This window comes from Eleginops maclovinus, chromosome 18, assembly GCF_036324505.1.
Source record: "Eleginops maclovinus isolate JMC-PN-2008 ecotype Puerto Natales chromosome 18, JC_Emac_rtc_rv5, whole genome shotgun sequence".
Lineage (NCBI taxonomy): Eukaryota > Metazoa > Chordata > Actinopteri > Perciformes > Eleginopidae > Eleginops > Eleginops maclovinus.
Genome location: NC_086366.1, coordinates 8,833,169 through 8,859,610, shown reverse-complemented (window position 1 = coordinate 8,859,610; position 26,442 = coordinate 8,833,169). Strand labels below are relative to the sequence as shown.

The 26,442-nt window shown below is 39.2% G+C and overlaps 2 protein-coding genes across 2 annotated transcripts; one reads left to right on the top strand and one right to left on the bottom strand.

The window, feature by feature from the left end:
* Positions 1-4,007: 4,007 nt before the first annotated feature.
* On the bottom strand, positions 4,008-7,603 carry LOC134880663 (T-cell surface glycoprotein CD3 epsilon chain-like). Its single transcript, XM_063907674.1, has 5 exons — positions 7,349-7,603; positions 6,698-6,883; positions 6,472-6,615; positions 6,081-6,118; positions 4,008-5,424 (listed from the first exon to the last, which is right to left on the bottom strand). Exons 1-5 carry the CDS (start codon positions 7,419-7,421, stop codon positions 5,365-5,367), a joined length of 501 nt encoding a protein of 166 aa, XP_063763744.1. The 5' UTR covers positions 7,422-7,603; the 3' UTR covers positions 4,008-5,364.
* Positions 7,604-8,980: 1,377 nt separating this feature from the next.
* On the top strand, positions 8,981-24,846 carry LOC134880531 (myelin protein zero-like protein 2). The gene is made up of 5 exons (XM_063907493.1): positions 8,981-9,240; positions 20,329-20,498; positions 20,742-20,952; positions 21,746-21,917; positions 23,400-24,846. Exons 1-5 carry the CDS (start codon positions 9,186-9,188, stop codon positions 23,554-23,556), a joined length of 765 nt encoding a protein of 254 aa, XP_063763563.1. The 5' UTR covers positions 8,981-9,185; the 3' UTR covers positions 23,557-24,846.
* The last annotated feature ends 1,596 nt before the right edge of the window (positions 24,847-26,442 follow it).

The following is a 26,442-nucleotide window of genomic DNA, read 5'->3' as shown; positions in this document are numbered from 1 at the left end:
TGGAAACATGTCACAGTAGAGGTGCAAAATACAAAAATGAAACTGAAAATGCATAAAATAGGCCTCCTTTAACTCAGGTAATCTCATGTACCATGATACAGGTACAGACATTAACACTGTGATTTTTAATGCCCTATATTTATTTGTCAAGTGTGACTTGTCGCTTTAGATGAAATTTCACTTTAAAGAAACATTGCCCTCCAGAATTATTGGCACCGTTTAGTAAAAATAAACAAAACAAGATGCAAAATCTAACCTAGTAAGCAGAACTGAACTCTTGTAGCTGATCAAGGCAGAGTCCGTTTACACTATTCTGTACTGTAATACTGTAATAGGTAGTTTGGTGTTGCAGTCTAATATCTTTCAAAAACATTTCTCCAGAACTTTTAATTTGTGAAACGTTGGATGATTAGACATTTTCCAGCTGTGTAGAATATTAAATAAGAAACCGTCCGAGTGGTTTGAGAGGGGAACATTTTTTTTTTTGTGGAGGTGTGAACAGCTCTCTTGACACCAGAAACGTGACAAGGTGTTACAAGTAGAACTTTTTTATAAGAGGCCCACAAACAAAATATGGTGGGAGCCATTGTGTTAAATTTAAAAAGTGTGGAATGGTTTCCAAGCTTGCCATGTACAGTGCCCTCCAGAATGATTGGCACCCCTTTGGTAAAATTGAGCAAAAAAAGTTGAAAAAAATGTCTTTATTGTTTTCCTCATTATATTTAATTCAAATAATATTAACAAAAATCTAACCTTTTTACTGAAGTAAAATTATTAAAATAAAATAAAATGTTGACTTAATAAATATTTCTCTCCAAAACATGTGTGTCACAATTATTGGCACCCCTAGAAAATCATTTGATTAAGATCTAATTGAAGTACATTTCCAGTCATAACTTACATTTTTAGGTTCACCTGCTGATTAGGAACTCGTAAGAGGTCAACCATGACTTCCTGTTTCACTGGGGTATAAATATGAGGTGACACAGGCCAAAATTCCCTTTGTCATTCATCACTATGGGAAAGACCAGAGAACACAGTGATGATCTACGAAAAAAAAGTTGTTGAGCTGCACAAATTAGGAAACGGATATAAGAAAATCTCAAAACAGTTGAAAATGCCCATTTCCAATATCAGGGCAATAATTAAAAAGCATCAAGCAACAGGAGATGTTAAGAATCAGCCTGGAAGAGGACGTGTGTGTACGTTGACACCACACACCATGAGGAGGATGGTTTGACTGGCAAAAGTATCTCCAAGGATCACAACTGGAGAATTGCAGAGGTCAGTTGAGTCTTGGGGTCAGAAAGTCTCCAAAACGACCATCAGACGCCACCTACATCACCACAAGTTGTTTGGGAGGGTTGCCAGGGAGACACCATTGCTTTCAAGTATCAACAAACTAAAGCATCTACAGTTTGCCAAACATAACTGGGACTTTGAATGGGACAGGGTTATGGTCAGATGAGACCAAAATAGAGCTTTTTGACCACAAACGTCAAAGGTGGGTTTGGCGTAGACAGAAAGATAGCCATACAGGAAAGCACCTCGTACCCACTGTGAAGTATGGTGGTGGATCTTTGATGTTGTGGGGCTGTTTTTCTTCCAAATGCCCTGGACATCTTGTTAGGATACATAGTATCATGGACTCTATCAAATACCAGCAGATATTAAATGAAAACACAATAGCCTCTGCTCGGAAGCTTAAGATGGGCCATGGTTGAACCTTCCAGTAGGACAACGATCCAAATCGTACCTCAAAATCTATTCAAAAATGGTTTACTGACCACAGAATAAAGACTTTGCCATGGCCATCACAGTCCCCAGAACACATAAATCCCATTGAAAATGTGTGGGAGGAGTTGAAGAGGAGAGTCCAAAAGCATCAACCTCGGAACTGAAGGATCTGGAGACATTCTGTATGGAAGAATGGTCTCAGATCCCGTGCCATGTGTTCACCAACCTCAACAGGCATTACAGGAGGAGACTCAGAGCTGTAATCCTGGCTAAAGGAGGCTGCACAAAATATTAAATAAAGGGGTGCTAATAATTGTGGCACACATGTTTTGGAGAAAATATTTATTTAAGTCCTTTTTTTTTTTTTACTTGAGTAAAAAGGTTAGATTTTAGATAATTATTTGAATTAAATATAATGAGGAAAACAATAAAGACATTTTTTTCAACTTTTTTGCTCATTTTTACCAAAGAGGTGCCAATTATTCTGGAGGGCACTGTACATGGCAAGCTTGGAAACCATTCCACACTTTTTAAATTTAACACAATGGCTCCCACCATATTTTGTTTGTGGGCCTCTTATAAAAAAGTTCTACTTGTAACACCTTGTCACGTTTCTGGTGTCAAGAGAGCTGTTCACACCTCCACAAAAAAAAATGTTCCCCTCTCAAACCACTCGGACGGTTTCTTATTTAATATTCTACACAGCTCGAATATGCCTAATCATCCAACGTTTCACAAATTAAAAGATCTGGAGAAATGTTTTTGAAAGATACTAGACTGCAACACCAAACTACCTATTACAGTATTACAGTACAGAATAGTGTAAACGGACTCTGCCTTGATCAGCTACAAGAGTTCAGTTCTGCTTACTAGGTTAGATTAATCCATCAAAATGAAATGTAATAAATATTTTCCAAAAATGTTTTGATACTTTAAATAACACTCCTCAAGATTTCCAAGAAGTCTAACCCAGTTTTTGAAACCATTTTTGATTGCTGCTTTTTTAGTGGTGGAGTCCGCCATTTTCCTGCAGTATCACTGTTACCGGCAGTAACCAAAGGTGTCACCAAATCAAAAATCAGATGGATTACTGAGTGATAGCTTCAAGTAAATATTGACGATAATGCTGTACTTTTAAATAAGAATCACCTTTAATTTGTGGCTTTGTTAATTCGAACGTTTGTGTGTTTATTTGGTACTTTTACTTCAAGACAGGAAAACTTCATGCACCACTTGCTATTGATGTTGTGTTTCACCCTGTAAAGGTGAGAGTCTTTAGAGGTCTATTTCTGTCTGTCGTACAAACTATATGAAAAGGACAATATATAGTGTGACATTGAGAGATGGAAAAAATTACATAACAAGAGAGGAGAGGATAAAAAGGTTAAAGAGGAAGAGGAGCAGAGACCATGTGATCAAGAGGAAGCTCCCCTCCATGTCAGATAGTCTTATAGCTTAAACTCTTTGATCGCTGCTCCGAGTATTCTGCCTTGTTCTTGACACTGCTGTAACAAAGCTACATACTGCAGTTTTCTTTTTACCTTAGGAAGAGAAACAAGATCAAACAACGAAGCTTAGACAGATCTGCTCAGAACCCCCCCCCCCCCCACACACACACACACACAACGTCAGACTCAATGCATGTGTACACACTTTCAAATACACGTGCACAATTGTGTATGTTCGTGCATGGCTGTGGAGCAGATGTTGTCTGTGTGTGGGAGCGGTTTGACTTAACTATAGAGAGCACCATTGAGGTTCACAGACAACCCCCACTTCTTTGTTTCTCTCTCACACAAACACACAGCTGATGTTGAATTGATGATAACTGAGCAGTAAGTGTGGGAGTGTTTCCACTAAACACCATACCTCAGAGCTGCATGAATTATAAAAAGCTTACCTAATCATTATTCCTCTGCATTAATAAGAAATGATACTTCATCCGAGTTTCATTTGCTCAGTCAATGCCAGGAAAAACACACACAGAAGGGCAAAACATGACACAACATTTCCATTATGCGCACAAGAGGTGTACAAAAATGTTTTATGCATTCTTTCAGACATTTGTCTGATGTTTCCAAAGACAGTATGGCATGTCACTCACATGAGAGACTCTAGCCTTGAACATATTAGTGGTGATGGTGTGCCTGTGGGTGGGCTACGGATATGAGCTGCGGTTTTTAGATCGCTTCGTGAATCGGATACAGTTATTTCTATAGAAGCATCTGAGAAGTTCTGAAACTTGTACAAAGAAGAACATCAGGACATAGTTGGGTGTGAATTATTTATTAGTGACACATTACAGTGTAATTACAGTAGAAGGGATATCAAAATACAGGAAATTAAATTTTAAAAAAGCAGAAAAGATGAGCAAAATGACATTGTGCACCAACATTTGACATGTATGACAAACATAACTTGCGAATCAGAACCTAGAATTGCATAAACATACATTATATACAAGGACATCGATATTACTATCTCTGTAAAGGAAATGACAACATGATTTTTTTTATTTTACAGTTGTAAATAAGATGTTTTATATTAAGGATAAGTGGGACTACACTATAAAGATATATATTTACTCTTAGGGGCTTCTTCATGACGTACAATCTGATGCAACCCAGTACACAGACTCTGCCATCTATATTGAGCTGATAACATCACAGTTTCTATCATGTGTTTATTTTAGAAATGATGGTTTGGATTTTGTTTGTATTCTTTTGTCCTTCCTGTGAAAAACATGAGGGGTCAGAATATTAGAAACATCTCTGAATACAGAGCAGTCCAGTGCAACTGTACCAACGACCTCAATGCTTAGACCAATCATTTCATTAACATACATACATTCAGAAAAAGCATAAACACTAGGTACATTATGTATATTTAAAAATAAAATCTGTTTACACGCTAACCTCTAAAGCTCGCTAACCAACCAAATAGTTCTGGTTTTATTTTTTCTTTTGATTTCTGCTTCCACACATTAGACGTGATTGGAAATGTTTTTGCTCGGTTTCTTAAAAGATAACATTTATAATTAGAAAATCCAAAACACTTTCTCAAGTGACCCTTAATTGAACTGCTTTCCTTCGATGGCGATATACGTGAAAGCCTTTAAGTAGTATTATGTTTAATTAATGTAGGAGTATCTACACAGAGTACAAGGTTGATGCTTAAGTTTTTTGCCTTTTTTTGTCGTTCAGTAGTCAGTCAAGTCTGCATTCAAACCGTCGTTTAAACCACTTTTATGTTACTTTAAGCTTTTGTTTGGCTTTTTTGCTGTCCAGTTTTTATGCGCTCTCGGTGTCGGTGCATTAGCCCAAGACAGTTGGAAGAGTTCATAGATTATAATGACAATAAATACATGGATGAGTAGCATTACACATTTTTTTTACACTCTTTTTGTGTTTACTTTTCCTATTATTATTTCATCAATTCAATTTTATTTTACAGGTTTCGTTGGTAATTACTTAAATAAGACGAACCTGGATGTATTTTTCTGCTTAACCTTTTACATACTATGAACAAAACAAATTAAACTCTTTTCATCTATCCTTTCATCCGAATGTCTGCCTCCGTCTGTGCAGCAGGTAAACCAGCGACCTGCCGCAGTCGGGTAACTTGTCTCTATCCCATCCGGTTCACCGTAGAGTAAGGATCCTGGGAGCGAGTGTGTTGGTTAAGAGGCTGCAAAACAAAACATAACAAGCGTTAGGTCAATTTCAGAGTCATGATATTCCTGAAAACCCTTTGTTTTAGGATGGTAGGATCACAATGCAGAAAGAAACTGATAGCCATAGTCACACGTGACTTCCAGGGACAATAGTGAACAAAAAATAAATACATTTACAAAAGTGTTCAGTATATTCACTTACGATGTTACGATGGGTTACCTTCTGGACTATTTCTTGGCATGAATTGTGATTTACTGGACTCTTAAAAGGCCACATTGTTTCATTCTAGAATTCCTTTTGTACAGATTAAACAAAGGAAATAACCTTTTAGCTTTGTAGGTGCTGGTATGGCTAGCTGATTTCCTGCTCTGGCTCTTTATGCTAAACTACGCTAACCACCCTCTCAGCCTATCTAACTATTCTATCATATGTTTAAAATGAAAGGATTAACAATAATCCTCTGTTACTATAGCTCTAATTACTGTATTTTGCAATGAAACTGGACAATGTCTGACCTTATATTTGTATCTGTTTAGTTTAGTTTAGTCTAGTTTAGGTGAACCATTGAAGACCTTGGCTATGATAATGTCATGTCCCTCTAGAGAAGACGCAAATGTTGAATGCAAAAGTGAAATTAATCTAAAAATCGAGTGCAAGTACAAAACGTACCTCATAGTCAGGATTTGGGACAGGTGGAGCCGGGACTCCTGTACGGGCAGAAGAGGAGGACAGACATAGGAATGTTTAAAATCACTTGTGCTATCAGACTCAGTTCCTAAAAGGACTTCTTTATAGTTGATTGTGCATGCTTACAGATGAAGTATGCGTTACTTTATGTGTAAGTGAGGGAAACCCAAACCAGATTTTACACTGTGCTTATAATAACTGAAAAAACATTTGCATTGTAGCTGCATGGATAGTCACTAATCCTATTTCTCAAGTGCAGATCTGAAAAATCTGCTTTTATCAACACTAAAAGATACATGATTAAAGTTTAACTCCAAGACCCATCAGCTAGCTATTAACTTAAATACTGAAACATGCTTGAGTGAATTCTTACCTTTAGAAGTTTGAGTGGGTACAGCTGAGCTCTTCTTTTTGGTGCACCTGTAGATAATGATCATCACAATTGCTGTCCCTATCACGTCCACAGCAATGGCCAGCCCAAACAGAGTTGCGTCCACCTCAAAGCAGTTCTCACAGACTTGAGGACAAAACACAGCATTAAGGAAACTAACACAGACGGCACATCATAAGAAATGTTGATTTGTTTTTTATTCACTCACCCTTTCCTTTCACGTAGAAATAATATTTTTTTTCATTGTATTTACAGAAGTATAGGCCTTTAGTTATCTCATTATACGTGACAGTATACGCAGTTTCTTTAAATGTAGTATCTTTTTCTTTGAAGAACCAGCCCCCGTATTCTGGACAGGTCATTGTGAAGTTTTTTCTCCAGAATGTTACTCCTCCTTAAAACACAGATACAGATATTAAGTTGACTTCAGTGCACTTGCTTTATTTGATTTTTTAATTTCATCTGGACCCTTCTCCTTAATTTATTTTTAGGGTGAAAGGATTATGATCAGAGAGATGAGGTGGGTTTGACTCAACTCATATTATATAAATATATTTTTATATAAGGAAAAGGACAAACTAAACTTGTAATCAAAACAAAAACAGGTAACTAGGTAGCATAATACATAACAAAAAAAGTAAATCAAATGATCAGAATGAAAGAAGTATGGAGGATGTAAAACAAAGAAAAGTACACTGTAGCAGTTAAGGAAATACAGGAAATTGTTTTAAGTTGCTCTTAAATGTCATATCTACTGTCATAAAGTCAGTTGTTCCAAATGCAGACCATATATTGAAAATGTATAACTTTAAAATATTAAGTGAAATAAAATAAAATATAATTAACAACTGATATTTACCTTCACCAGCATCAACGGTAGCTATGAACAGGAGGAGGACTGCAAGCGCGGCCCGAACACACATGCTGCTCATTTTCTTCACACAACGTCTGTTTTTTTTGAGTTTGTACTTTACAGGTCAGATTTGTTAATGTATCCGCTACAATATATATGAAACATCAAGATTCTTGTGCAATAAGACAAAAAAAGATTTCAAAGAAAACACTTGGTTGTTCACCTCCGTCTTCTACTTGTTCTGTCTATGCTCTGTTTCTCTCTCTCTCTCTCTCTCTCTCTCTCTCTCTCTCTCTCTCTCTCTCTCTCTCTCTCTCTCTCTCACACACACACACACACACACACACACACACACACACACACACACACACACACACACACACACACACACACACACACTGCCCCCCACAGGAAGTGTTTGTTTTTTTTAAAGATGAATTCATGTTGAGACTTCAAAATGACAAAGTGAAGTCAAACTTGAGCATGTTGTATAACCTATATTTGAGATTTCTGACTGGTTCTTAATTGTAAGATTTACTCAGGAATGTGTAACTGTAAGACTTTTATTTGTATTGCCAACTACTGACTGTTATATAATATACAATACCCTCTGTTTTATCTCTGATCATCATTTTAATTTCATAGCAAACTTCATGACCCTATTTTCTTAGCAAATTATAAAGTTGATATGTTGCAGTTAAAACATGTCAAATATCTGCAGGTCACAATTATGGTATTACAAATGTCAACATTTTTAAATTGACTTTTAAAAACTTGTGGTGTTAGAACTTAACAATAAATATACCTTATTGCAATTTGATGCACTTTTATGCTCCCAGTCACACGCAGTTAAGACCTGAGTACCTGGGTTTTGGTAAAGTCACAGACATCAAGGTGCAGCTCTGCCCCCATGTGGTTAAAACAAGCCAGTTGGTATTACAACTTCTGTCCAACTTCTGGCTAGTTTCCATTAGAGCGAAGAACTTCTGAAATGAAGTTATCACTGTTTGTTTCACAGTGAAGGCAGTCCGATCAATATCTGCTTTCTTGTGTTTTATCTTTTTTTAACTGCTTAAATGGAATCATCTTGTATCTCTGACAAATTCAGTTGATTTAATTACCTGATTTTAAAATAGAATTTGAGGATTGAAGAATCATTTTAATGAATTCAGTGTGATCCTGGAGGTCAGGAGATATGTTAATAACGTCACAATCATCCTACAAATTTAAGTCATAATCCCATCATAAAGAGAAATTAAATGCCTGAAATGTCACACTGACAGCACTTAGATGATTCATTAGATGACATACAATGTCTTTTACGGCTGTGTTAACGCAACAGCTTTGGTATGGAAAGTTCCGTCTGTTACACAGCAGCAGAACAGGTATAGTGGCCGTCAAGAATGTGCGGGTCTTTAGTTTAACACCTGTGTATGTGTGTATGTGTGTGTGTGTGTGTGTGTGTGTGTGTGTGTGTGTGTGTGTGTGTGTGTGTGTGTGTGTGTGTGTGTGTGTGTGTGTGTGTGTGTGAGAGAGAGAGAGAGAGACATAGAGATAGAGAGAGATAAGATGGCAGAGAGGAAAGTGAATGACTGTTACTCCGCCCGAAAATGTGGTGGGAGGGTGCTGAAATGAGATGTATGAGCGCAGCGGCGAGTTGGGACGCGTCTTAAGACAGAAAAGGTGGAGGAGAGGACTCTGCGTAACTTCATGTTTATATCCCTCTCTTAAGGGTATCCACAGACTTATCGGCGGGTTTTCCTGGCAGTGAGTCGGCGGAAGAGTCTCAGTGGGTTAGTTGACTTGCGGTCTCGTGGTTATCGGACAGTCTGCCGTCCCTCCAATGTGCGTAAAAGGGCTTTGTTTGCTCACCGTCCTGTCTGGACTCGCAGCTTCAGGTGAGAACCCGGTTCAGTGTGAGTGTGTTAACCGAGGAGTTATTGTTCAATACTCTAATTGTATTGAACATTCTAGTGTGATTTATCTAAGTAGTTATTTTTTGCAGTTTTTAAATTTAAATTATTATTTTTTTTACCAATAACACATTGTTTCGATGCCTTTTTCCTGCTGGGGTGAATAGGTCTACACAAATATATCAACGGATTAGATGAAACAAAATGTCTTCTATCAAACGAATGTGTCTGCTTGGCTTGTTTTTGGTTTGTTTTTGCATCAGGGTTTTCCAAAAGTTTGCTTGTGTTTTTTTCACATCCCAAGGGTGATGTTTACACGTGACTGGATGGCCGTTTAGAGACTCACTGGACAATCAATTTTCAAAGTAAAAGAGAAAATCCTGATTGTCTGTCCATTAGTGAAAGCTCCGCGGGGACCCTTTACCTCCATCTCTGCGCGCCCGTCGTGCGTCATTGGGAAGTGGAAAGTTTGGCACAGTGGCACCGTGTAGTGGGTCTTTGAAGAATTCCTGTTAAAGATATAAAACAGCAATCAGCAGGGGACTGTTTCTATTTTTTCTAGCGACATAATGACTCTACAGTAGGCATCAAATCCTGGCTGCATTGTGTTTTGGTTTTCTGCAAACTCCTTTCCTGCTTTTTAATGTACATCCGCGTTCACAGAGACTGTGAGGTGGCCCGCTGGCGCAGATAAGTCAACCTGCTTCCCGCACAAGGGGGTACAGGATACGCCATTTAAATCATCATTTACAAGACACACAACCATGGAAACACACACTAAGATGCCCGATTGGTACACAGCTCACATCTAAACGCTCTAATGGCACTGCTAATGGAAACTGTTTTAATATAACCAATGGCTTATCAGTGGCAATTCATTCAGCAGGTCTGGTTGTTTAACCTTGAAGTAATCTGCGTCCATCTAGGTTAAGTGGATTATATTGATTGATCATGTCCATCTACTGCCAAAGCACCATGTAGGGATTTACTATAGTAGCCAGCTGCTTATGTTTACAAGGATCATGTGCCCGCATATCAGTCAAAACAGGCCCAGGCTGACAGACAGAGCAGGAAGATATCTGAATATACTGTGTGAATGAGAGGGATACATAATCCAATACAGCATGTAGGAAAAGCATGTTGAAACTGATTAGAGCTCAGCAGCATCTCACTTCTCAAATCTGTTATGCTGCAATCTCTTCTATTGCTTTTTCGCTTTATTGTATTTGCAAAACGAGACGGCATGATGAACAAGCTAGCAGACATACTCATCTAATTTTCCTGAGAAATCTAAGGTTCCCCTTCAGGTACACAGATCAACATGTTTACACATCGGCATGCCACTGTTTTTACACGATTTGCACTTCAAAGACAGTTTGTGTCCATTTACTTTTTCAATTTCAAGGAGATAATGACCAAACAGAATAATATCTATCTCATCCTGCTGCTTCAAATATACTCACAGCAAGTGTTGCAGTGCACCCTTCATTGCCATAAAAGTTCAACACACAACTCCTTTGTGTATTTTGTGTTTTGGCATGAGTTTAGAAAAATCCTTTTGTCTATAACTTGTGTCAAGTTGCTTTTGGAAACAATGTATTTGCTTCTCACAACACCGGAATCAAATTTCTTTCTAGAGCAGATATGATCATTGCCAGATTTGGACTTTTTATATTTATTAGGTGTGCAAGATGAAATGTAAACTGAGGATCAGTGTAAAGTGTGTGTGTCTTGTGAGTCTCATGGAGGTGGAGGAAATCACAGTCGAACACCCCAATATTTTGAATAGAAACAGGACAGCTAATCCCACTAAAAAGTACTGAAACAGGATTTCCAAGTTGAAAATCTTTAGGTATGGGACCCAAAGAAAACACTGGTTTCTGCTTTGTGTGGTCTCAACTGAGTTGTGCAATGTAGTCTGTGCCGTTTTTTTAACTTCACCTTGACCTGTAAGCAGAAGCCTTCAACAGCCATACTTCCTTTGCAAAATCCCAGGAAAATGCCACTACCAAATGAATCTGTATGTTGTAGTATTTCAGCACTGGCTCTTTTTCATATGTTTAATGCAAAAGCAAGTTCAGTAGCATCTTATATTTGGCTGGCTAATTAGAAAACTTGGCATAAACTCAACATTTTTTCATCCCCATTGTTGATGATAAATCCGTCCTTTTTGTCTCAGTACTTTTATTCAATACCTTTTGTTCTCCTTTAAGATTTCCTCCTTCAACAATAACTCTGAAAAGCTCACTGGCTGACATGTGCAAACCTGTCCTGATTTACAGGTTCAGCAAACACACATGTACACACACATGTACACACACATGTACACACACACACACACACACACACACACACACACACACACACACACACACACACACACACACACACACACACACACACACACACACACACACACACACACACACACACACACACACACACACACACACACACACACACACATTAGTTATTTAGGCTTTGCTTTAGCTCTGTGGGTTTACAGTAGATGAGCAGCCTCTTGTGTCTGTTTAGTGGGATATAACAATTAGATCTCTGCCACAGTGTCTTTAATCTCGACCACCGTTACAGATCAGCTCTACAAAGCATGTTTGAGGTTTTTGACAAGCTGTGCTGTGTTGACACACCTTGGAGGACGTCTGGCCTTTGTGTGGGTAAAGATGGGATTGCCTTGGGGTGTGTAGAGGTGACAATGACACGTTCATAAGCAAACATGTGCAATGCCTGACACAGCAGGCTTAGGGTGCATCTGTGAAGTGTTTGACAGTGAAGGCAAGGCTCTCCCTGTATAATGAATAAACCATTCAACTGTGCTCAGCTTTGAGTGTAAACAGGGATTGAAACAGGGATTGAAACACATTTCTCCATGAATGGCAAGTGTTTGCAGGTTCACCCAAGGTTTTAGTGCGCACATCTTCATCTGAATTTGTGCAAATGCAAAAACTAGGCGCCTAATTGTGAGCACGGCGTTCTGTTTAGTCACATTCTTACAGACTCTGTTGGTTTGGCAACTGCTCTCAAGATTGTTTAAAGCTACCGTAAACAAGGAGATCTTCCAGCTAAAGGAATACCTCCATTAAGTTTACGCAACATGTAATAAATCAACAGTTTCAAGGGAATACCAGCTGTTTTTTCTGAGTTGCACTGCAGAAAGTGAGGGCTTCTCGAAACATTTGCCATCAGTCAATTCATTTTGATTGAATACAGAGATGGCAAGATACAACCTTTTTTTTCAGTCCCAGAGCGTAGTCAATCCACCCTTTGACAGTGGTGGTTGTCGTCTTGATAAAGTCGCACAAGGCACCCTTTAGTATCTGTATGAGATGAACCAGGGTTTTCAAGTTAACTCCTATATGTACATGTAAACACATCAGTGTCATTATTAGATCAAAACAACAGATGTATTAACATATTGAAAGTCTGCTACAGGTAAAGGTGGCTGGATCATGCAAAACCCAAGCTGTTCAATGGGGGGCCGGCGTCTATGTCTAATTTAAAATCAAAAGATAAATAATTATTACCAATGGCGGTGCATCCATAGCTAATTTGAGCCCAAGGCATGATTTTACTTTTCTAAACCTAACCTGGTGACTGGTTAAGGTGTTGTCCTTCAAGATTAATTGTAAAAGACTGGTTTGGCAGAACCCACAAGCTTCATTATAATAACACAGGGGCTTCTGCCAAAGCGGCCAAATGTCACGAGTAGGGATGAGATCATGTTGCATAATGATAGAATTTCCTTACTTTGTTAATACATATCTTGTTTAGAATCTGACTTTCGTACTTACATCAGAGTATCCAGTAAATGTTTTTTATAACCCTGACTATTACATAATGGCTCGTTATTGAAAGGATAGCAGAGGCAGCTACTTATCCGGTTTGCTCACTAATTATCTGACACTGTATTCAGCAATTTAAATGAATGAGAGTGTAGGTCAAGAAGAGACGGGGTGGGGCAAATGGAAAATAGGATGGAAGTGTTTGGTGACATTTGTACTCTTGAATATTCTTTTCACTTATCATACATTTCTATTTAAAGAATGTGAGATGAACGCATACAAGAGTTTTTAATTGGTTTCGGTCAGAGTTCAGGCTTTGCATATTTACAAAAACAGTACAGCATGTCCGGTCAGTTTCTGTCTTTGCCTATACACAGAGTAATATGTGATATGAGAAGGAGACTGACCCTTTTTTGTAAAGTTAATGGTTTGCCCCTTTAAAGCTGAAAGCAAGGAGTAGGCCTGTAAACTCCTCCACAGTGTAGTTTCTGATGTGTATATACTGTATATTATCTTTTGCTAATTTATTCATGTTCTCAGGGGCAGAGATGGAAGTCACAGTGGGACTGGATTTAGTCTGACTCATACCACTGCAGGATACTAAACACATGGCTAGACTAGATTGGTAGTAAATATGTGAAATAAAGTTGTCTTTTGAGGGTTGGACTCGTCCTTCCGTCACGAGCCTGTGGGTGTGTTGAATCGAAAAACGTACACGTCGGACCCCCCCACAGGAGTTTGTAATCCCAGGGAAAAGTTGTTGAGTCAGCTGTAAGGTGGGAGTGGAAGGGGTTTGATGGATTAAACTCTTATCCTCACTCACCCGCTACACATTTCCTCTGAATGCCACCGCCTGATGAATTACAATTGACCTGGAGGCAGCAGGAGGGGGGAAAAGGAAAAGGAAGAAACAGTTTGAAAAGAGATTGATGTTTGGTCTTTGTTTGGACTGACCTTTAGAGTGTATTCAGACAAATTTGTGTAGTTTCCTAAAGTATGGCACAGTTTATAATATATATATGCATGAGCTGTGCACATTTTTGACATTTTCATACAAAGAAATGCCAGTATTTCTGAATTCATGAGCAAAGAGTTATACCCCTTAATGAAAGCTTTTAGATTTGTTGTTATGTCTGATACATCTTTCTGGTAGTGATACTTTTCATACTGCCATGGAAATGGTCACCATCTGTGAAAGAAAGTAGCAGCAGCTGCGGAAAGTCAAACTCCTTCTTCAAAGAAAGTCTGTTCAGACTGATCTGTTGGGTAGAAAAGAAAATTGTGAATTGAAAAACCTGACCTTACAGATTTGGACTGACAAATATTTTTAAAGGAAAGGTCGTACTCGTGCTCTGGAATGTGTAGGTGTTTGCTCTCATCATACATAACAAGATCTGGAATGTAGATGCCTGAATATTACACCTGTATGTGATAATTGCATGTATCAGTCTGAAAAAAACATGGTCATAAATATACTGCTTTGACAACCATTGATGTTGGCCTTGACATGGCTGCCAGTCTGTGGTCATTTTCATCCCAAAGGCATGTGGTTGAGGATCCAGACCAGGCAAGTCAATTTCTTCTAGTGGAAATCATTTCAGTATGAACCTGGCTTTGAGCACTTATACATCGTCATTCTCAAACAGGAAAAGACCCTGCCCTAAACTGTTGACACAAGCACATTATTGTACAAATACGTTTCTATGCTGTAACAAAACCATTTCCTCTAAAACCATGAAAACAGCCCCGGAGCAAAAGCAAAAAAAAGTATACGATAACACCCCGTGCCATACATTGTATTTGCTTGTGTTGGCATAACTGCATGTTTATGATTCAAAAATGTGAAAACCGCCTAGAGAAAATGTACAGTACAGTATGTTACACACAGTGTTTATGTCAGGGGTTCCCTCTTATTACAACACTCAACACTTGCACTCTACCTCGACTTTGTATCGTTATCCTCTGCGAACACACGGTTACCTGAACCCGCTATTCCCAACCCTCAGACTAGCCCTGCATGAAAGACAGGCCTTGTGAATAAACAAAGAAACTAACCTGGGCTTGTGAAACCTCTCACAAAGGAGAGAAGAGGTTCTTTGTAATCCACTGAGATCTCTGTGTGTTTGCTCCTGTCCTAAGTGTTTCCTCCAAAACCGGCGTAACAGAGAATCAGGTTTCCTCCGGTGGTCCCTTTCTTTCTGAGCCATAATGAGGAGAGGAAAGGCACAAACACACACGGTCTAGGAAATAATGTAATGAAACCAATTTCCTGATTCAGAGAGTCGTGCCAACTGCTTAAAGTTTCCAGTCATTCCTACCTTCTCTTAAAGCCCAAGAAGACTCAACATCCTCTGTGCCAATGGAAATACCTGGCCTACAGTGCACAAAGAAAGAAAACAATTCTTAAACAGTAATTGTAACAGTTTGTTATCTCCAAGGTATCTGGAAATCATTATGTAGGCCACTGTTCAATCAGGGATATTTATAAACCGTTGACTAAAAACAGCTTGGTTCCCTTTGCTTTCCCTTTGCTGTTTATAAATCTGTATGCGTATGAGAAAACTGAATCAAGAAGCCCGCAAGATATAAGACAAAAAAGTTGACACAGATTTGGATTGTGCAATAAGGCAACGATGTTTTTTCCAATCTTCAGATTTAAAAAAAAAGATATTCAAAGAACATATTTAGAATACCAGAGAATGTTTGCTGAGCAGTTCAATATCCTGAGCATGACTCTCTGAAGTGTGAAACTCACCCAGACCAAACTGAAAATGCTACATTTCTTGAAAAGCCCCTTATGGCAACAGTTCACAGTTCTGTTTGTCTGTTATCAAGTCAAAAAGCTAAATAAAAAACATGAATGAAACTGTAAAGATTGCTTTAGTGCATTTATCTGGTCTAACATCTGCGGCTAACTGGCTAACTAGCTTACTATAGCATCACTTCTAAGGCCAAACACTGTTTAAAGATCATGAGACACCTGAGATATGGTGAGCCAAAGTATTTTCTTTTAAAATTAGAAGTTTTATTTCCTTTGATTTGCATTTTTCCATATGATGCTGAGGTCCTTCTAAAACAATTGGTCGTTAGCAGTGTAGGATGACGACTGTTTACCTGGGTCCAGTTAGCTTAGCAAAAGCCTTTTTGCATGTTATCATTTATCAGATCCCATGATTAAGATATTTGTTCAGGGATTTGGTTTTAATACATAGAGAAAGTAGCTGACAGTGATGTACTAATCTTTTGGAGCTTACTCTAGCTTAATAACATTTGCTAGTGACAGTGGTCGTTTTAGCAAAGCATGCTTTTGTCTACCTCTACTTTTTAAACAAGATTCAAAGCCACCATTATCTTAATTATAGGCATAGTGACAGAAAAAGCGTTGAAGGTCTTTTTTCACAGTTAATTCTGATTAATATTACATCACTATTCATGCATTTAGTAGAGTCTATCCCACTATAACTAGCACAGTGAGTCTAAAGACACCATAAAGCATGGTAGAGGTTATGCAGTTGTAAACCTGCCTACACTCTTTGACATTGGATGAAATATTATATGGTCAGGTCAAACACTACTTGATATTTCTTTCTTATGAAAGCTTTTTTACAATCTTGGGATGACTGCCAAACCAAGCAAACCTAATCTCACTAAAGTGGGCCTGTTTGATTATATACAGTAGATGAAAGTATTAGCCCTCTTTGGCTTCAGACGTCCACTGGACCCGTGCAGATTGTACCAAGTAGTGTTGACAGGCGGGATCAAGTGCATTAAAGGTTCGGCAAATTCATTTTATTGTGATATATTGGACATATTGACAGATATTATGGACTAATGCCAACACCGGTAAATCTAGTGGAGAATTTTTGTGTGGACTTGTGCCAACAGCAGAGAGATCCATGAGACAAGCCAAACACCAGACATACAAACACACACCTATACACACAATACACACTTGCATAACAATGGAATGTAATATTACGACATGTTCCTTATAATATATTACGACATTTTCCTTATAATTAGGATTACACACCATAATTAGGATACATGTATATATTTGCCTGCACTTTGGCCCTTCCGTCCTACATAGCTCCATCTTAATATGCCGTGAAGGTCCTCTCTCTGTGTCTCTGGATGCTGGGTGTGGTCAGCATTGGCTATGCAGGATGTTCAGATATAAACAAGGGAGCAACTTTGACTTTGCAGAGAAACATGCTGGAATAGAATAATGGACAGACAAACAAGCAACAACAACTGTTATCTTATCTCCTTCTGGCAGACTGCAATTATGTAGAAAATGCATTTTCCATCATGCTGTTATCCTCTTGCTCCGTCCATAAAGCACTTACTCTTTCATCTACTCAATCACTCTGCTCTTGTTCATCACTTAGGCTCACTCTTTCATTTCTGCGTGTTCATTTCTCTTCTATACTTCTCTAAATGAGTAAAAGTGCGCACTTCACTCATGTAAATGCATGCATCTTCCTCGGCAATTAGAGCTCGCTAATGAACAGTTAAACAGCGATCATGTACTTTTGGCCTTGGGGAGAAATTAGTACTGTAATTGAGGCACTGTACATACCCCTAAGTGTTCTGTCATTCTGTTAATATGCATCCTGCCTTTAAAAAAACCTAATTAACCTTAATTCTTAATCAGCTCAGCTCGCATCAAAGGACTTCGTAGTCGAAAGCGTTTTACTCCTTTGTTGTTGAAAGGAGATTAGCAACGCTTATTTAAATTCATGTACTGTAAATAGATTGGTTAAAAGAGGAAATTTGAAAATGAGGTGTTGGCCTGGAGGACCTGCTTCCTCTCCTGATATGTGAAGCATGATGAATCATTTCAGCTTTAATTATTTTATTGCTCAGCTAATCTTCTGTGTGCACTATACCCACTGAAATAGGGTGGTAGAAATAGAGGGATTTGATGGTGGATACCTATTTGACGAATAATAACGTTTTTTTAAAGAGGTTTCCTCCCCTCTACTCTAACCCGCTAGCTTGTGGCTCTTTGATCGGCAAAATGCTCATGTCAACATGTAGTTGTTTTTGTAGGTACATTTACAATGTGCCCTGTCTTAGTTTAGCATGCTAGGAGGCTACTTTTAGCTATTTAACACTAACACAATAAGAGAAGAGGATGATGGAAATTTCATTGGTTTTTGGTCATTAAGTTCAGTATGTCAACCTCGTGGTTCTAAATTAAAAGTCAGAAGATTACCAAAGTCAGTATACTATCTAGAGTTGTAACTGGCTGTACTAATGCAGTCAGCATTGGTGTTATCTGCCTAATGATTATTCTAAACACAGGCATTTTAACCACTCGCTGCAGTATTTCCATACACTCTGCCATGTACAGCTTAGGAAGAAAGAGAAAGGTTCAGAGAAAGCTTGTTCCCTTTAAAGTCTAAACGTCGAAGCATTATGCATTTAAACCTGTTATTAATTGATGTCTGTGCTTTCTTTTATAAATCCTTTCTATATTATTATTTGTCTTTCTATTTCAATAAAAACACAATTCCATGTCTGGTAAACACCACACCACACCGTGTACAAAGACAGACATTCCTTACAGTGTGTACGCTGACTGTATTGTTCACTCCTCCCAGGTTTCATCGAGCTCATTTAAAACACATTAGGCTGTTACAGCGCTGGCCTGGCGATGAGAGAGAAGCCTGTCTGTTATTAATGCTGTGCGGGGGCTGTCTGGTCGCCACACTCTCTCATCCCAGGCATCAGGAAACTCTCTCCAGCCTGATAAGCAACAGAACATGCCTGCTCAATGTGTAAAGCTCCTGCTGACATTTTCCCAGCTTGCTCCATCGTAAACGCTCCTTGTGATTTTAATGCAAGCTACATGTCTCAATTTAGCTTCCTTCTTATTTCTATGCCTTGAGACTTATGGTACCATTCAACAAATGGCAAACCCAGCTAAAATCACATTTTAAGCTTAATCCTGTCTTAAATGTTGAAAATATTTTAAATCCTAAAATGTAACTAAATCAAATACATCACTGTGAAGTGGTGCAGAGTATGCTAGACAGCTACAGGTCACATCTGCCCTATTTTACATCAGACTACATAGTAACCCTGTATGATGTTGCTGATTGCATCTGCAAAAAATGAATTATCTTGCATATAAAACGGAGGTCTGGGATGCTGTTTGCACTGAGATGATACATCGAGCCACAGACAGCTTTTCTGTCAGATTGAAGAGTCTCGGATGGAGTTTGGCTCGTTTTGCAGGGCCCTGGAGTGTGCTAATGACGTTAGGACAGGTCTTGGCTACCCTGTTTTCTGCAGACGGATAGTCTGCTGTGTGCGTGGGCATAGACTTGAATATGGCTAGACATGGATCCTCATATTATTAAGGGTATATGGAGCTCTCTCTATAAATAGACCAGGTGACTTTGGACTAAATAGCCTGCACATATGCTTCCACAGGGACCCATACTCACAGGGTTGCCTTAGAAAAAGGTTATATTTACCTGGAAATAAACAAGACCCTGCAATATCCTTGAGATGGACGCATGAGCGACTGGTTCTTGATGTAACCAGTTCCCAGACAGGAACTCAGCATTAAGTATGTCTCTTTCCTAGACAGTGCATGTGTATACCGGTGCAGTGTATGTGTGTGTCAGCACTAACTCCATCCTACGGAGCTCCATCCATCATTATGTGGAAGAGCCAAATCGTTGCCAATAGGTCTCTCCACTCTTCCAGTCCATTCATTTTCCATCTAATAGGTCCACTGTAAAGATTGATATAGTTCATATCTATATAACTTACAGCAGACCTTCAATTTCAGCCCTGTCTCAGCTGATGTAGTGTAGTTAAAGTGGCTTTATTCATTAAATGTCACAGATTTGGTCTACTGATATGAAATCATTTTGGATTTTCAGGATGCAATGAAGCAGGTGTTTGAAAGGAGATCTCTTACTGAACCACCCCAGGAACTAATTTTGTATTTTCAACATTCGGACCATTCTGTGGGATTTCAGTATACTGTGTCTTCAAATCTATGTACTGATAACTTAGAGTCAGTGATTTTCCTGCAGCAGCACTGCGTAGGCAGAGGTAGGGTCACTGGGTACATTGTATGCAGGAACTTTCTGATGACAGTGAATATATTCTCAGTCTGTTTAGGTTTTTTTTGTATATTTATGTGTTTCTTTCACAAAGCATTTATCCATGTATTGATTTTCCTCTGTGTGCGCTGCATTCTGCTTCTGAAGTTAACTCTGCTGCTGTGCCATATGTGTGTGTGTTGCAGGCGTGCTGCAGGTCAGCGGGATACATATATACACATCCGGGGATGTGGAGGCAGTTAATGGGACGGATGTCCGTCTGAAATGCACATTCCAGAGTAGCACCTCCATCAACCCCAATTTGGTTGTCATCTCCTGGAGTTTCAGACCCCTGAAACCAGGCAGAGAAGAGTCGGTGAGTGTATATGTGCTTGTGTTAATGTGAAAAAGTCAGATCAAACTTTCGTTGTTGTGTCAGGGAACATCCACCCCTCAGCTAACTGAAAGAGGAGTCGGTGAGTCATCGGACTCTCTAGAGAGTCCAAGCCAGCCTGTGTGTGTCTATGTGTGTATATTGAGAAAAGAGAAAAGAGATGCAGCAGGTCTGGGTTTACATCATTCTCCCTCCGTCTCTTTACCCATCCATTTCCATTTTTAGGTGTTCCACTACCAGCAGAAACCATATCCTCCTTTAGAGGGCATTTTCAGGAAGCGTGTTGCCTGGGCCGGTGATGTCATGGGCCGTGACGCCTCCATCATACTTCAACAGGTCAAGTTCACCTACAACGGTACTTACATCTGCCAGGTTAAGAATCCGCCGGATGTCCACGGCACCGTTGGAGAGATTCGACTCCGCGTCGTCACCACAGGTCAGCACTTCGATTTTCAGAAAAAAACGTTTTTACATAAAACCATAAACTCAGCTCTCACTGACATAAACCACATAAGGGACTACTGCATAATACACAAGTCTACGGTCTGCTAATCGCTCTGTGAGGCTGGTCTGATGTGTAGGCAGAATGATGCTGTAAAGTAAATGAAAATACTAAAATTGACCTTGTAACATGCTCAACATGTCAATGCTATCATGCTAATGTTTAGCAGTTACTGTATATCATGTTCAACAATGATCAGAGTTTTAAAATGCTATGTTTCCAAATTAGGGCTAAGGCCAATGTCCAGCTGAGGCCAAAGGGAATGTAATTAGTTCTGCTAATAGTTAGTGATGAAACAAATAATTCAAGGAATGGTCATTTTGACCTGATGATGGCACTACAGGAAAAGATAGAGTGTTGTTGCAAATAATCCTCTAGGGGGACATGACTCTTTTTACCGTCATCGTACAGTTGATGAGTCATTTTAATTCATCATCTCAGTCCTCATATGGTAGGATAGATACTTTGACAAACAATAATATTTAGTAGCAAAATGTAGACCTGTTGCCGGCCCTTAAGGAATTTTAAGGGGATCAACTCATCGCTACGATTCATCTTCTGGGGACCCTCAGTGTTTGTGCCAAATGTATTGGCAACCCCTTTAGTTGTTTTTTATATTTTACCATAATATATCCCATGGTGGCACTAAAGCTGCAGTGTTGTTGTTTCTGCCTTATCAAACAAGAAAGACTCAGTTTGTACTTTTGTTCTTTCTTTTCACCCCCAGCTTCTTTTTCCGAACTTCTCCTTCTGGCGTTAGCCATCGGGGGCGGTATCGCGGCTGTGGTCATCATCCTCATCATCATTTTGTCCTGCAGGCGGTGCAAGAAGAAAACACAGAGGCAGCTGGAAGGGAATGAGGAGGCTCCTCGCAAAGAGAGAAAAGACCCCACTGCGTGGTAAGACCAAGAGAAAGACAGAGGGAGAGGATGAGGGGATAGAGAGAGGAACAGAAGAATCATACACTTCCTCTCTCGCTCTCAATCTAAATCTGGGGATCAGGTTGTGTGGCGCTCCTTCTTGGGGCCTGGGGATCTTTTTCTACTGGACGTTTCACTTCCTTCTTCCTCTGCAACCCCAGTCTTTGGATCCCAAACCTGGACTCGGTTATGAACAGCTTTCAAAAACCGAGATAAATTGAGAATGTGCCTTGTGTAGGAAGCACTAGATACAGAGCTTTAGCCAGACCTGTGTAGCTTTTATGATATCACCTTGTGCCTTTCATTTCTGGAAAGAAACACATTTTTTATCATTTTTTTCTGCTCAGCTAAATGGGCTTCCAAACACATTTCCTGTTTAGAGTAAATGTTTTGATGATGTAGAGGTAGAACAATGGCCTATTCCCGCTGTCTACTTCCCTACTAATACATTCCAAACCCCAACATATTATGCCTTACAAGCTGCACGTTTGATATATTGTTTCAAGAAACAATAGAAACTGTGGAACAATGAATGAGCAGCTTTCTTACCTCAAGTGAAATTTTATTTTTATTACAAGATTTTGAGAAACCTTTTGAAACGCCATACATTTCTGAGATATTTATCAGTTAATCTGATCCGCTTGACTGCGGTTTTCTGAATCAAAAGCAAGATGAAGGTATACATTTGTGTTCGGTTTCACTGTAGTTACATGGGTCTGTTTTCTGTGGTGATTTTGGCCTGATGTTTAGACAGGAATGATCATGGTGCTATCAAATAATCAAAAGCTGATGGAAAGCAATTGTTGGAAACAGACCTTGCCTTTATAACAAATTCTACCAGAACATACTTAAATCCAATATACATTTTAAATGTCGTTGTCAAAGTCAAGTGGCAACTGTTTTTTTATTGGGCATAACCCTCTCTTATGGCCAATTGTCTGTTTTAAACATGAGCTGATTTAAGTCTTTGTGTCAAACTTTTATTTTTTCTGGGCATGTGGGACTTATCTTTCTCTCTTGGGTTTTCAGATCTCTCTGTAATAGCCATCCTAACTGGTCACTATCAAAACTGTGTTACTATTTTGAAACTCACTGGATTCAACCGGACTTTAAATGCCAAGTTCCTCAAAGAAACATTTTCAAACATAGTTTTCTATTGAAAAACTTGGCAAAGGAAGGAAATAGTTTTACCCCAATCAGATGCAGATGGGTAAACAAAAATTTGGATCCAGACTTTTCTCCCAAATGAGAACTAAACCTTGTGTGACACTTAACCCATTGTCGCTGGTGCTGTGTTTGTCCTGTCCCCGTTCTGTGACTTATGCACATGCATTGCCATAAATAATTAATGGATGTGTCATGCATGAATTAATACCCTGCTCTGTGTATGTGTGTGTCTGCTCTGTTGCTCCCCCTGGTGCATGTCTCCCTCTTTCCGCTGTATCTGCGTACGTGCGCCAGCCATCCAGCGAGGGCCATCCACCTCTACCTATCACAGACGTCCATAGAGATTGACAGTTCAGATGGCATGATTTCAGAAGCCAGCACCAAAGACCCCAGCTCCTCAGAGAGCGAAGGCCCAAGCTCAGACGACGAGGAAGATGATGACTCTGACTAAGGATGTGAGGACAAACAGTGCTACAGATACACTTACACTATCCAGGAAGCTCGCTGGAGGGATGCCCAGATGGCACCCATGGATTACGTACCATGGTTCTGCTGATAGGAGAATAGATGGAGAGAGTGCTTCTGCTGAGCCGAAAATGAGCCAATTGTTCAAGAATGGAAGGAAAACGGAAAGAAAGTTCTGTTTGAAAGTTTCTGAATAAAAACAAAGAGACTAGAGCGATAAAGATCAAAGCTTTGAAAGAGGATCAAAATACAGTAGCTTCGCTTTTAACAGAGCCGAGAAATCATGAAGCTGGCTTGGCTACTGTCCTGAAGGGAAAACAAGAAGACTCCCTGTTGTTTCAGACATGGCTCAGGCCAAGTTTGAGAAGTCAGTAGCAAAATAAGCCACAGCATGTAACTGGAAGAAGTAAGAATTACGTTTTTGTGCAACAATGAACCACTTAAGACCTTTTTTGCCATACTTCGCACACCATTTTTTCGGATTGGCTTTTAATTCTCTTAAAACCAGTGTGAACGATTCAGTGCCATCTAGTGGTCAGGTTGTAGATTGCGTCAAACTGATACCCCTTTGCTCACAAATCCTTTTCCAAGCCTTTCAGAAAAACAACGTTCTCGTAAGGTAAAGTAAAAAAGCAAAAGGCCCTCTCCAGAATCAATGTTTGGTTGGATGAAACATGGCGGAGCAACATATGAAACACCCATTCTAATTATACACCATCGAAATCATGTTATAAATACTTAATAAATCACATCCTACACATTGGACCTTTAAAAGGACCATATCATTTAAAATCTTCCAAAGTTACATGGCATAAAAGGTCTTGCATTTTAGTCCGTTATGCACAACCATCCTCATAGCTGCCAGTTACAGAGAACTTGTTAAAAGTAGTTTTATCTGCCAACAGTAGGCTGTTTCGACTACTTGGATAAAAGAGAAAAACTGTGATGTTGCTTTCAGGTTTGAAGGCCAAATACCACATTTAAGCACCTGTTCTTAGTGTTTATGGGAGTGCACAGTCAGATCTGAAAACCCTTTGATTGTAAAGTGTCCTTGAGAGCCTGTTTTTTCTCCTTACATCTGTGAATGCATCACAACTACTAACACATTAAAGTAACACTAGTCTTTCTTTCTTTTTATGACAAAATGTTGTATTGTTATACTGAGCAATGTTTTCTATTTTTTTTAGATATGCCATAAGTATTTTATAACGTTGTTTAAATGTCACTGTATGTTTGTTATAGAGCTTTTATATATAAAAAGATGTTTTAATGAAAATGCCTTTACATCTTTTATTGGGTCAAGTAAAAGGTTTCCACTCATAGGTGATCTGTGCAGACTCTAGCTGGCTCATGGGACAAATGATCGCACATAACGTGGATAGATTTGATATAACTCATCCATTATGTAAGAAATGAATCTTGTTATCCGTCATTTATTATGCATCATTATCTTTGATGCACTGTATTCAGTTGTATGTGTTTTACAGTTGGTCTTTCTGCAGAGCCCTTCTCTTGTTTACCTTTAGGCATTACTGCAGTGAATCATTTAATTTGTTGCAGGTCCAAAATGATTCTGTGACTGCAGTCTGCGTTTGCTTGTTTGTTGATTGAGATTGTTCATGACTATGAATATGTTACCCTATGTCTTTGTGTGAGTGTGATTGTGGGCCTATTTGTGTGCATTGATCAAAGTCTATTCCTGTGGGTGCAGCTTTAGTTACTGACTGACAGACCTAACGTGTGTGTGTGTGTGTGTGTGTGTGTGTGTGTGTGTGTGTGTGTGTGTGTGTGTGTGTGTGTGTGTGTGTGTGTGTGTGTGTGTGTGTGTGTGTGTGTGGTGTGTGTGTGTGAGAGAGAGAGAGAGCGAGAGAGCAGGGGGCAGAGCATGGTTGACTAACGTTTGAAAAAAAGAGGGACAGGGTGGGCGGAAAACCGAGTCTGTTTATCCAAGCTAAATAATTACATTTTGTTGTAGAGAAAGGCCACTAATGCTGAACAGATAAAACAACAGTAGGGTCTCGAGATAATCTTGTCTGTATCAACAAAGTGGCTGTTAATTACTCTAGCAGAGCCTAGATATTGGCCTCAAATTAATGTGGCACCTCAGTAATCAATTTGGGGTGTGGACATTAATATGTGAAAGGCTTATTTTGGGAGGGATTAATAAAGTTTCTTTAGCTTAAAAACATTATATTAGCAATACCTGGAACACCAGGCAGATATTACCTCTCTTGTGCCCAACACATCAAATTCCTTCTGCTTATATTATGGCCTGATTGAATACTTTTCTGGCAGGTTTTGTATCAATATCCATTTATCTAGCTGCTGCATCTACAGAACAATACCAAGCTTTATGAACCATGGTCCTGGGAAAGGTGTTCTCAACCATTCCTTGTGCATGGCTCACTTAATAAGCCATTATCTACAACAAACAAATGTATTACTGTAACTCACATGAGTCACATGTCGTTATTAATAGACTAATATTGGGTTTGTGTTATGCAAGTAAGGCTTGTGAGCAGTCTTTACAAATGAGGAACTTAAGTCAGTCTTTCTGACTCCCTCTGAGACTCGGTTTCTGTCTTGCTTTATCTCTCTTTCTCTCTTTTCCGTCTGCATTCCACACCTTAGGATGGGTTGTACCTGGCACAGGGTTAAGGAGAGGCACTAAATTCCTTTACACATACTAACACACACTCGTTTGCTCACACACAAACACACAGGCTTAGCATGACAGGTCACCAAAAAATGACCTTAGTATAAGTAAAGGAAGGAATGCCCCACACACACACACACACACACACACACACACACACACACACACACACACACACACACACACACACACACACACACACACACACACACACAC

Coding starts and splice junctions, on each gene's coding strand:
- LOC134880663 (XM_063907674.1), bottom strand. CDS start 7,421: ATGAGCAGCATGTGTGTTCGGGCCGCGCTTGCAGTCCTCCTCCTGTTC. Junction 6,616..6,697: donor TTTCTACGTGAAAGGAAAGG/GTGAGTGAATAA, acceptor TTTGTCCTCAAG/TCTGTGAGAACTGCTTTGAG. Junction 5,425..6,080: donor TCCCAAATCCTGACTATGAG/GTACGTTTTGTA, acceptor TTTGTTTTGCAG/CCTCTTAACCAACACACTCG.
- LOC134880531 (XM_063907493.1), top strand. CDS start 9,186: ATGTGCGTAAAAGGGCTTTGTTTGCTCACCGTCCTGTCTGGACTCGCA. Junction 20,953..21,745: donor ACTCCGCGTCGTCACCACAG/GTCAGCACTTCG, acceptor TTTCACCCCCAG/CTTCTTTTTCCGAACTTCTC. Junction 21,918..23,399: donor AGAAAAGACCCCACTGCGTG/GTAAGACCAAGA, acceptor TACGTGCGCCAG/CCATCCAGCGAGGGCCATCC.